General features: G+C 42.9%; 1 protein-coding gene across 1 annotated transcript; it reads right to left on the minus strand.

Annotated features, from left to right (window-relative positions):
• Positions 1-1,045: 1,045 nt before the first annotated feature.
• On the minus strand, positions 1,046-7,466 carry LOC108153247 (protein commissureless 1). Its single transcript, XM_017283092.2, has 2 exons — positions 6,589-7,466; positions 1,046-2,174 (listed from the first exon to the last, which is right to left on the minus strand). Exons 1-2 carry the CDS (start codon positions 7,106-7,108, stop codon positions 1,513-1,515), a joined length of 1,182 nt encoding a protein of 393 aa, XP_017138581.1. The 5' UTR covers positions 7,109-7,466; the 3' UTR covers positions 1,046-1,512.
• Between the last annotated feature and the right edge of the window lie 5,108 nt (positions 7,467-12,574).

Consider the following 12,574-nt stretch of genomic DNA (forward strand, 5'->3'; position numbering starts at 1 on the left):
ATATGCATCTGTCGCTTCTGAGAAGGGTTATGGAATGCTTAATGTGCCATCCACGGTTTCTCGGTCCGTTAGTCCAGCTGTCTGATTTCTGGCACTCAGGCCCGTCGCACTCATCAACCAATTCGTACACTCGAATACAAATTGCAGCATTAGAGACGCAAAAGCTTGGAAAAAGTGTTACAATTGGATATAGTATTGTCATGGGGTGTAGGGTGTGCTCCCAAAAATCTCACCTTCCCAGGAATTGTAAATAAATCGATTTTGTTTGTGAATATTTCTTGTTATATTTGCATACATATGTAATTTTCTGGCAAAAAAAAAAAACAAAAAAACATTTTTTCTTTCGTTCTCATCGAAGACAATATTTATATTAGTTTTCAGATAGCATTGGATTTACTCTATGTATTGGATCTATATCTTTTTCTGTTTTCTGTTTTCTGTTTTCTGTTATCTGTTATCGTTTCTGTTTTGGTTCCTCAGTGCTTGATTAAAAGGTGTCATTTCGTTGAACGATTTGAAAATGTTGTGACTAAAATATGGAATATGGAATATAGCTGTAGGTTGCACTGAAATCTTATAAGTGGAAATTTTGCTAGGATAAAAGCAGATCAAATATGTGAAAAATGTTATGAAATTCCAAGATTGGAAGCAACAACATGCGAGTAGGTATGCTTCCCTTATTAAATTAAGCTCTTCTGATTCGATTCCGTTTCGACGATTTCCATTGAGTGGGAAATCCTTTCAGCATTGCACGTTCCTCCTCCAGCACTCCACCCAGCTGCACTTCATGCCTGCTGACCTAATCCCGACGAGCCACGTTCAGGTCACGTACATAATATGAAAACAAAGCAAAAAATACTCGTACCCGAATGTCATCGGATAGTTGCTCAGGCCACGTATCCCATGGATTAAAAAAGATGATGGAGGCAGGCCAGATGAACAATGCTTGTGTCGGATCAACGAATGTTTAAGGAACATTCAGAGCTGACAATTCCAGAGCTGAATACTCGAATCTCATAAGGAAATTAAAAGAAGATAATTGCAATTTAGTTAGCACGGAGTGTTTTCATTTGAGTGTTGTATTTTTTCGCTCTTAACAGTCAGGCTTAATGGATAGACAACTAGTTTAAATACATAATACATTAATATACTTATATTAAAAAAAAAAAGAAAAAAATACTCAGTCTTGCATAATACAATAATATAAATATGAATATAAATATAACAAATCAGTTTGAGGGGCAACTGGGGCTGTTGCTGTTGGGAGAGTGTGTCTATACGAGTACGAGTATAGGTAGCAAACATTGCATTTTGGTTAAGAATTATGTTATTAGGCTATAAGTCTCTACATTGGAAACAACATTAGCAGCAGACGACGCGACTATTTACAAGTGACTAAGCAATTGGGCTGCTTTCCCTGATCTCTCCACGGTCCCAGTTGACGCCCCTCTCCGCCCCTCTCACTTCCACTTCCACTCCCACTTCCACTTCCTCTGCCTACTGTCTGGGCAATCACGCGGCAACAACAACAACCAATGTGGCGCAATCATCGTCAGCAGCAGCCGCCGGCAGTAAACTTTGTGCCGGCACCACAGCCAGATCCCTCTGCTCCGGCTCGGCATGCTCCTGCTCCTGCTGCTGCTCCTGCTCCTCCCGGACCTGCTCATCCGGCATGTTAATGCAAATGGCAGGCATGGCTGTGGCCGATTCGGAGCCAGAGACGGAGATGGAGATGCAGGCTTTGTCCTCCTCCGCGGCTGCTGCTGCTGCTGCTGACAGTTTGCACTTTTGCAGCTTATTCAGTTGGTGATGCTGCTGCTGCTGCTGCTGCAGCTCGTCCTTCTCCCAAATGGGTGTGCGGGCGGTGCGTGGATGATGGTGATGATGATGCACAGCTGCCAGACTGGGGTACACAAACTTCATGCCGTAGGCAAAGTGACGAGGCTGGTGATGCAGGGCCTCGTCGTAGCTGGGCAACCCGGTGGCAATTGTATAGCAGGGTGGGGATTCGATTTGGTAGAACGCCGCCTCATTGTTGTTCCCAGCTGATGGCTGCTGCGGCTGCTGGAGGAGCAGGCGGCTGGCATCGCAGCTGACCAGGTGACCAGGAGAGCCTGCTCCGTGCGAGGAATAGGAATCGTTGGCGGCATGGATCTGTGCACGCATATCCTTATCTGCAATGGACAGAACAGAGCACAAGAAGAGGCGTTCGTTAGTTGAGTTTGTCGAAAGAAAGTTTCTTTTGCAGGGGTTGGGGTTGGGGTTGGGGTTGGGGTTACGGTTGGGGGCTTCCACTCTCATTACACTGCTTGTTCATGTCAAAGGACACTTTTCATAGAAAGACTGACATTAAATTCAATTTAGCGTAAAGGCGCAAGCGCTTGATCATCAACTCCACTTTGAAAGGACACCCAGTGAGAAAAAAAACACGGACGAAAAAAAAGGAAAGGAGGCAATGGAAACAAAAAAGTTTGTGCTGACCGGAAATGCCTGCGAGGATGCCAGGACAGCCAAAGTTCCTTCGGAACAGACTGACAGCCACAGAAACAACAACAGCAACAACAACAACATCAGCGGCAACGGCAACGGCAACAGAAACTGCGCAATAATATGCCGGAAGTGCGCGCGTGGCACAATGGAATGAAATAAAATACACACACACCCACACCCACACAGAGAGCGACTGACTGCAATGAAATAAAAGCTCGGCGCTCGCCCCGGAAAGCATGCAGCAGAAAGCATTTAATTTTTATAATCCCGAACGGCTGCTGCACATGAGTGCGTGTGCGTTGAAATATTGCATTTCAAAATTAAGCAAAATTAAATTAAGTTTGGGAAATTCCCCATTTGCAGCCACAACAACACGAGCCAAAAAACCAAAAAAGCCAAAAAAAACCAAACGGCGAGCAGAAACATTCCAAAAATGTTGTTTGAAATTAAAATTAAAACACACACGAGTATGTACGTGTCGTAATCGCAAGTGCTCGATTCCATTTGAAGTTACGCCTTTGATTAAACATTTATGAATTTATTACAATTATACGAGCAGGTTTGCCTGCATTTCATGTGTAACTCTTCGCAAACGGGCAAACGCTTCTCACTATTATTAAATGCAATTTAAGCTGCATTCAATAAATAAATGGACGGATCCCCCAGTCGGGGTCCAGTCGCATTTTTTCTGATTTCATTTCAACACGGGCCTGTTAAAACTCGACCATTTTTTAGTTACTGCCTCTCCAAACCGTCTTTATGTTTTATAATTCCCTTTTTGTTTTTGGCCCGTCCCCAATATGTTTTTCAATTAAAGCGCATCGCGGCTGCTCCACTCAAAAGGTGGGCAGGGTCTGTGGCATGGTGCGGCATGGGCATGGGGCTTAAGCCTGTTGAAAAATTTGCGCATTACAATATTAAAAGGCAGCAGTACTGGAGAAGTACCAGTCAGCAGTTACAGTAGCAACAGTAGCAACAGTAGCAGTGGCAGCAGTTGTTGATTTATTGTTGAAACTGTGTACGAGTGTGTGTGCTTTTTTGTCCAGGACCGGGACCCATGGACCAGCCGTATGGGGACTCTCTCCTTTTTTTGACGTTTGCTGCTACTTCTTTTTGCTCCTTTTCGCTTGATAGACAGACAGGGCCGGGTTGGACGAGAGGCGTGGCACACACATCCACATTCACATCCACATCCACATGCTGCAGGCTTCATATTTTATGCAAGTGTTTAACCCCCCTCGGCCCAGCCAGCGCCTTTCGTGCCTTTTTAAGCATTGCAGATGGCCAGAAAGAAGCCCAGAGAAACCCAGAGAAATGAAGTGAAATACTAGTGAAAGGTGAGAGAAGAGGCCGAACCGAACCGAACCACAGCGAGCTGAAGCGAAGCGCTGCAGTGTTTGGCGTGGAATGAAAAAATTAGCACGTCATTTGTTGTTGTGCTGTGTTGTTGTTGCCTTTTGTTTTTCGGCTGTGTTGGTAGTTTTCAGTTCTCTCTTTGCACTTGCACCTCATCCTTATCCTGGTCCTGGTCCTGCTCCTGTTTCTGTTGTCATTTTTGATGGCCCAAAATGTATGCAACAATTTAAATCCATCACAATAAGCCGCAGCTGATGAAAGGATATGACGGCGTGGCTGGAGAGCGGTAAATGGAAACACTGATCTGTTTTATTTATACTTTCCTACTGGTGTGTGTGTGAGTGAGTGGAGGTGGAGTTTAGCACTTTAATGATTTTCCACAATAAGGATTTGCTCAATCAGCGAGTCGCTGCCACCTAGCGCTGTCCGTCCTCAAAAATATTTAGTTAATTATGAAACTCAATTAGATTTCGGCCAGAAGCAAAAACAAACTGGGAAACTATTAAAAATGTAGGAAAGTTCTGGACAAGAGAACATTTTGTGGATGCTTCCCTCTCGTAGGCTTGAGGTAAATACATATGCTTGTGCACTCGCCATTTATAAAATTCTTGTTCTGGTCCTCCTGCTGGTCCTGCTGGTGCTGGTGCTGGTTCTGTTAATAAATTCAGGCGAGCCCTGCACTAATTGATAACAAGCAAAGCCAAGCTTGCCAATGCCTGGGACTGCGTCCGTGTGTGACAGTTTAATAAATAAAGTGTAAGCCAGGCCGACTGCCATCTCGTAACTGGGCCAGACACTCTTGTGCTCAGGCCTCGTTAACTATTTATAAGGTAAACACTGTGAGACGAAACATAGTGCGCATTAAGCGCACACAAGTTGGACAGGAAAGGAAGCGAAAGGAAGCGAAGGGAAAGGAGGAGCAAACTTAGGCGCAGTCGCTTAATTATAAATGACACGTACTCCCTGAATCTACTTTGGCTGTTCTAAGTACCGGAATCCTCGTACGAGTAAGTATATGGTATATGTATATGTGGTATCTAGGACAGTGGCCCACGGAAAGGGAAAAAGCACCATGACACTAACGAAACTAATTAGCCGGATTGGGATTGGTATTGGGCGCCCAAAAGCAGCCAACACATATCGCTCAAATTGATATTTTACGTATCCCCACCCCATCCATGGCACCTCTGGCTCTGGCTCTGCCCCTGGCCCCTGCTCAGTCGCGTGTCGTAATCGCAAGGAAAAGTTTTTAAGGCTCGTTAGCACAAAATTGACAGTTTGACAGTGAGTTGGCCATGCTTTAGTGCCACGGCCTTTTAGCCCAAGAGTCATGACCAGGTCCAGGACCAACAGGACCAACAGGACCAACAGGACCAGCAGGACCAGGAGGCGGAACCGGGCCACATCTAGAATTAGGAATGAAGACAGTCAAAGTTACCCTAGCTATTCACTTTTTCCCTGGCCTAAATAAATCATTTGGCTAAATTGGTCTGCAAAAAGTTTGACACTTCAGTTGGGAACTTGTTTAGGTTGTTCTTTCGCCCCCTTTCGTCCCCTTTCCCTCGCAGCTCGGTTCGGTTCGGTTCGGTTAGGTTTGGTTATGTTGCTGTTTATTTGTACGTATATTAGTAGGTATGTACATATGTACGTGTGTGTCTAAGTAATGATGTGTAAAGTGCCTAAACAGATGATTTATTTTTGGGATTTTGAGCGGGTAACCGTAACCGTAACCCTGTTTGTGTGTAACGACAAGGGGCTGGTGACTGGTACAACAGGTTTTGCGAGCAGATAAGATATGTACGTATTCATTTGTACCTATATTAACCTATGTATAGTATGCTATATTTATACAGAAATGGGTTAAGTTGCGGTAATCTACGAGTAGCTTTAGTGGCTTTAGTTGCATACCGATAAGAGTTTGTGATTGATTTCGGTATTTGTATGGGAAAAGTGACACATTCTCGTTATTCCATTTCTTGATTTGGTTTGCTTGACTTCCAATTTCCAGCCCCTCCTTTAACCATACAGACATCATCACCCCGATATCTGTGTGTGTATGATGTATGAGTATTCCTCTTTATCACTTGCCTCTTCCTTCCAATAAAATATTGCTTATGCATATGTCAACGCTCAATTTTCCGCTTTTATATGCATACGACAAGAAAGCAACACATTTCGGGCATCAACTTTTAGGGGTCGCTGTGGCTGTGGCTATGGCTGTGTCTGTGGCTGGGTCTGAGCCCCCCTTCCCATACATTATCGCACTCATAAAGAGGCCAAAGCCTTTGGCAGAAGCGAGTCAATTTAATATTATAAATATGCGCCACATATATTTTGTGGCATAATAAACTTGTGTATCTAAAATTACAACAGAAACGACGATGCAAGCGGCTGACAATTTCGAAGGCTCCCAAACAAATTTATGAGGTTTTCGGCCATAACAGTCGGCCCTGGCTGAAAGAACCTGAACGAAGGGATCGGCCAGCAGAGGAGGCTATCTGGTTGGACCTGTGACTGGGACCATTTTCTGCGTTTTATATTGTTTAGCGAGCTGAATAAATGGCTGAAGATAACGCTTTGCGAAACATTTTGATTAAAGTCTGGACATAAAGGCCAAATGTATGGGGTACGGCCCTGGGGGCGTGGACTGTGAGATTGATGGCACACTGGAAAATGTGGGCAAAATGTGTGCAAAATGTGGGCAAAATGTGGAAAAATGTGGGGTAGGAATTCGGAACTTACTGCATTTCTTCCATGTGCGGAACTTTCGGTAGAAGTAACAGCTGAACAGGATGAAGACCAGGGATAGCACTACCAGGGAGCTGACCACGCCGATCCACAGATAGTTAATTATCACATGCATATCGGCGTCGCCGAAGATCTGGCCCCACCAGCCTGCCGACTCGCCGCTATCCTCGGCCCGATCACGCAGGTCGGCCAAGTCCAGCACCACCGACTTGGAGAGCTGCTCGGTGCTGATGCTGCCTTCGTGCGCCCACCCGGAGGGTGGTGCGGCGTCGTAGGAGACCGCGGCATTGCCGATCCGCTGAAGCAAGGCGTTGAACGAGTTGAGGGCGTCGATGTGCCGCAGATCGTGGGCGCTGGGTATCTCGAAGGTGATCCGGTTCTGCTGCATGTGATCCGCAATGGCCTCGGGACTCATGCTGCTCGCCGGGGCGGAGATGAACTCCGCGTACAGCTCGTCGCTTGTTGCTGCCGCTGTGGCTGTCTCTGTTAGAGGGTAATCCGTTGTGCTGATCATTTTGGTTTCTCTGGTGGGTGCTGTGTGCTGGGGATTCCGTTTCGCTTTGGTTTGGGTCAGGCACACGTACACTGTTGACACGGCACGTAAAAAAATTCTTTGGCTTATATTGATATAGTCATGGATATTTCAGAGTTCTGGTCCTTGAGGTATTCGCGAATGCGGTTTATTATTTAAAAAAAAATATTTTTTATTACTAAGTGATTTTTTGTTCGATACGAAACAACCGCTCGTGGATATTTTGTGTGATATCAACGGACTTTTCTGAATTCAAAAAAAAATGTCGACACTCGGTTCGGTTTTCGTGTTCTTTCCTTTTCCGCGGCCCGAGAAGGATTGACCAAGAATCCACAGTCCACAGTGTTTTCATGCATTTTCACATTTTTCCCAGTTTTCCGGTTTTGAGTGAGATTTATGTTTTGAGAACGTAGCGAGACGTTTACTCGCACACACAGAGAGAGCGCATTTCTCACTCAACCATCCGTCCGCCAGATGCGAAGACTCTCTGTTGAATGTTAATGTTAATGTCGGGGGTGTAGCATGAGTGGGATGCATTTTGCAGCGAATCCACTCGGAGCGTGCGACATGTTCGCTCACCGCAAACCACTCAAGAGCGAGAGAGCTCATTTCTGCGTTCGGTTTGAGTTTCCGGTTTTGAGTGATTTTTGATTGAGCTGCCTCTCCTTGAGTTAAATTGGCCGATGTGAAGGCATGGTATAATTTTATAGGTTTGGACAACTCAGGGAGCCTGATGGACACAGGCATCTGTGTACCGGGATATCTGTGTTTAGTTATTTATGTCTATATTTTATCCCATTTTTTTAATGATTTATAATTTTCAACTAAACTGTTTTTCTACCGTATTTGAATGAAAAATGCTAAAGAACAATACAAATAGTGTCTGCCATGTAATGGCAAATAAGTTAAGTAACATTAAATGGCATAAAAAAAAATTTCCGTATACTATTGTTCTGATATTATATTCTGAATTGATTGAAATAATTAATTAATTAATTTTACTGACTTTATAGTGGAAACCTATTAAAATAAGCAAAAGTTAACTTTTTCGGTATTTACTGAAATTTTTTAGTCATTTTTTCCATTACTATTATCTCCGATAAGAAAAATGGTTATTGATAACAGTTTTTCCACCAAGGTTTTCTAACAAATTGAACTATCTAAAAAAATCCCCGAAAATTTTCCAGATATTGGCTAACGGTGCATTCTGTAACCCGGAATTTGGTAACGTATCGCCAGTTAAGTACGTCAGATGCCGCCGCGGATTTATAACAACAAAACAGGAAAGGTTTTTTACATTTAATAACTTTGAAACTGAACACTGAATATTTCATATGTATGTTATTTGTATTTGTTTCGTTTGTATCCCAACCTCAAAAGCCACTTCGGATTTTGGTAACGTTTCGTTTGGTAACGTCTTATTCTAAAATAAATTCGTATTCTAATTCTTATTCAAATATGGTACAACAAATTGTTTCTTAAACTTTGACCTTTTTGTTTTTATTATTTTTTTTTAACATTTTGTTGTACAAATGATATGTAACGCCAGAATGGAAATCCCCATATAGTACGTAGGTGAATATAAATAATGCACCTCTAAAACAACAATTAATTTACTGGATAAATTCTTTAAGCCTTGTCTGTGAATAAAACGGCATACAAAAATCTGAATGTTGGCTTCGTTGGTATATATATGTATATATATATCCTGTGAAATCAGCTTGTTGGGGTTCCTTTCACCTAGACATACATATAAGGAATCCATTCTTTCTAAAGAAGATATCTCCACTAGTTCACGTTTTGGGAGCTGTTTATACCCGATACTCAAAATGAGTATTGGGGTATATTAGATTTGTGGTAAAAGTGGATGTGTGTAACGTCCAGAAGGAATCGTTTCCGACCCCATAAAGTATATATATTCTTGATCAGCATCAATAGCCGAGTCGATTGGGCCCTGTCTGTCTGTCTGTCTGTCCGTCTGTCCGTCTGTCCGTCTGTCCGTCCGTCCGTCTGTCCGTCCCCTTCAGCGCCTAGTGCTCAAAGACTATAAGAGCTAGAGCAACGATGTTTTGGATCCAGACTTCTGTGATATGTCACTGCTACAAAAATATTTCAAAACTTCGCCCCGCCCACTTCCGCCCCCACAAAGGACGAAAGTCTGTGGCATCCACAATTTTAAAAATATGAGAAAACCAAAAACGTAGAATTGTAGAGAATGACCATATCTTTAAGACTGCGGAATCTGAATTGGATCGTATTATTATTATAGCCAGCATCAAGAAAACAATTTCATTTTTTCTCGCCCTGTCTCTCTCTAACACACACGTAGCATAGGCGGCTTTGCTTAGAGTAAAACATTAGCGCCTAGATCTCAGAGACTACAAAAGCTAGAGCAACCAAATTTGGTATCCACATTCCTAATATATCGGACCGAGACGAGTTTCTTTCAAAATTTCGCCACACCCCCTTCCGCCCCCGCAAAGGACGAAAATCTGGGGATATTCACAAATCTCAAAGACTATTAACGCTAGAGTAACCAAATTAAGTATCCGCACTCCTGTTAGATCTCACTATAAAACGTATATCTCGAAATTTCGCCCCACCCCCTTCCGCCCCCACAAAGGACGAAAATCTGTTGCATCCACAATATTGCACATTCGAGAAAACTAATAACGCAGAATCATAGATAACGACCATATCTATCAGATTGCTGAATCTGGATCAGATCGGATAATTTTTGTAGCCAAAAGCAAGAAATCAATTTGCAGTGGCCGCGCAGCGCCCGACGTCACGCTCAGACTGATTTTCTGTCTCTCTCGCACGCACTCTTTGTCGTGTCGTTCAATATTAGCGGCGTCTGCCGGAGGAGAGCCGTACTGACTTAGTATCGGGTATAACTATAGAGTTGCGGTGTCCGCAGCAACTCACAACGTTCCCCCTCGTTTTGTTTTGATAGCTTGAGTTTTTTCTAATGCTAAAATTCGTCCACCCCGATTTCTGCGGCCCTGCTTCTGAATCATCCCTCAGTGAGGTCTCTCTCTGCGAATCACTCAAAACAATGACTTGAACACTAAACTCACTCAGTTTTCAATCTCACTCGTTTCGTGCACCCAGAAATCCAGAATTTGTGGTCTTTTATGTTTTCAAAATGTTCCTGGTTCTCCCTTCCCCCCCTTGCTGACCCAGTTATGGACACAAAACTTAAAACTACAGAAACGAACAAAAAAGACTGAATGAAAACTTGCCCCCAAAGCCAAAGAGCAAGAGTAGGAAAACTTCACCTCGGTCACGTTTGACGCATTCGTTCCTTTAAGTTTATCCATAGTTCTTCTCTGTTTCTTTTGGATGTTTTTTAAAGATATTTTCTCTAAAGAATAGTAATTCTCAGTGGATTTTTAATGAAAAAAACGTAACCTAATAGTTTGGAGGGTAGGATTGCAGGGTAATGATATTAGATATAGGACTGGCGCTTAAGCAGTTTTCTAATATACCCTTGAGCCGATTAGATCTCACTCTGTGCCTGTGTCTGTGCATCACTTTGCCTGTTTCTGGGAAAATAAGTCTCTCAGCTATAAAGGTATAGCATATAGCATATATAGATATATGTAGGGGATGTCAAAAAGAATAGCTCGTGGGGGGATGGTTTGAAAGCTAGCTTCTTACTTACTGAAAACTTAAGCAGAATTAAGGTAAGAGAAAATATAACTGAATACCGATTTGATTGGTCTTCAATATGTATTCTATCATATACTCGCAAACAGTTTTTACAAGATATGAAATGTATTTTAGCCCCTTTTTTAAATCAAATAAGACAGAGATAAGGGGTGATCGAATCGGTCTTCTACTGGCTATATGATAGCACGAGTACGAGACATTCGTTTTACTATGAAAAAATACAAGCAAAATTTCCACTAGATATTCCTATAAGCACATAGGAAGTTTTGGGAACAGGATTCAGGATCAGTTGAGTTCACAAGCAAACGCTAATTTGTTAAACCTATTAATGGACCAAATAATTTTGGTCCAGAATATACACTGATCCTTGATTTAAATCTAATTTACTTAATATGTATAATATAAAGCACTCAAAACCGGTTAAGCTCATCTTCGCTCTTCGCCTTGAGTACAGCCGGAGAGCTAATGCGCAATCGCGAAATTTCTCTTTAAAAGAGCCAAGTTTCACTCACTTTCTTCGACTCCCACACCTGCTGGAAATGAGCATTCGCCAGGGGGCAGGGGGGCCTTCTAGTCTTCTTGTTCAAAGGTCGAATTATGAAGAGTGGGTGTGTTCCACCCCGAGTGGTAGGGGTTTTGTAAACCATTAAGAAAACATACGTAGTTTTCTAGCAACTAGTTTCGGCAGACTTGTAATTGCTTTAGGAAATTGCAATAGATGCCCGATAATGATAATAAGCACTTTCGGCCAAAGTCACTAGTTAAATGCATTAAGAACTTTTCCGAGCCTCGGCGTAAACTTCTGCGAGGAAGTGCAGTGCACTTTGGGTAGAGCCCCAGGTGGAGTCGCTTATCGTTAATTAGTTTTCGACTAATTTTGAGATTAAACGTAAGTTATAACCTGCCCCCAATTGAGTGCTTTTGCGGGAGGCGCAAAGATAGTAATTTAGATTGGGATTGGAAGCTAGAAAGGCCTGTGGATTCTAGTTCATCATTTCGAGCCCGTACTAATATTTGGCCGCCCACTTCAATGGCCAAGAGCCTGTACTGTTCAAATACTCGTCGCAAAATTTGTATCCTTAACACGAGGCGGCCACATATATGCAGATGCTGTGCGACACCCAAATAAAAGTAAATTCATTAAAAGCTCCATCATAAAAACGTCTGACACCTCACCTCACCTCAATGACGTGAGCGTGAGCTGGCTTGAGAAAAATGTAAAACTTGTGTTCTGTTTTACTAACTAACTAAAAGTAAACCATAAGCCAGGCTAGATGGGGGCAGGGATAGGGGGAGCGAAGAAAATAGACTGCATCCAAAGGGAGACTGTAGTTTTCTGTTCTCCTTCTGCTTCTACTTCTACTTCTCCCTCGAACAGCTTTCATCTTATCTCGTATCTCCCAGCTTCTATCACACTTCACTTACATGCTCTTTAACATGTCAACATGTCAGCCGTGTGTGTGTTGGTGTATCTGTGTGCGGCGCATCTTTGTATGTTGGTGCATGGAAGGAGTGTGACATAGTGACATAATAAAATGTTACTTTAGTTAGCAGTTTAGACGGGAAAAACCGCATGAAAGATGCGTCTTTTGACTAGTTGATGCCTCAGACTTGCAACTTGGCTTGAATGAATGAATTTTGGCCGAGAGTTCGCTTGCACAGAACGAAGATGGAAAGATTTTTTCAGGGATCAACTGGTGATAAAACTCCCAAAAATTCCCTTTCGAAAAAATATGTGCAACACTTTTTCGATGATTGAAACTTGGTTCGATT

This window comes from Drosophila miranda, chromosome XR, assembly GCF_003369915.1.
Source record: "Drosophila miranda strain MSH22 chromosome XR, D.miranda_PacBio2.1, whole genome shotgun sequence".
Taxonomy (NCBI): Eukaryota; Metazoa; Arthropoda; class Insecta; order Diptera; family Drosophilidae; genus Drosophila; species Drosophila miranda.

Coding starts and splice junctions, on each gene's coding strand:
- LOC108153247 (XM_017283092.2), bottom strand. CDS start 7,108: ATGATCAGCACAACGGATTACCCTCTAACAGAGACAGCCACAGCGGCA. Junction 2,175..6,588: donor CCGCACATGGAAGAAATGCA/GTAAGTTCCGAA, acceptor TGTCCATTGCAG/ATAAGGATATGCGTGCACAG.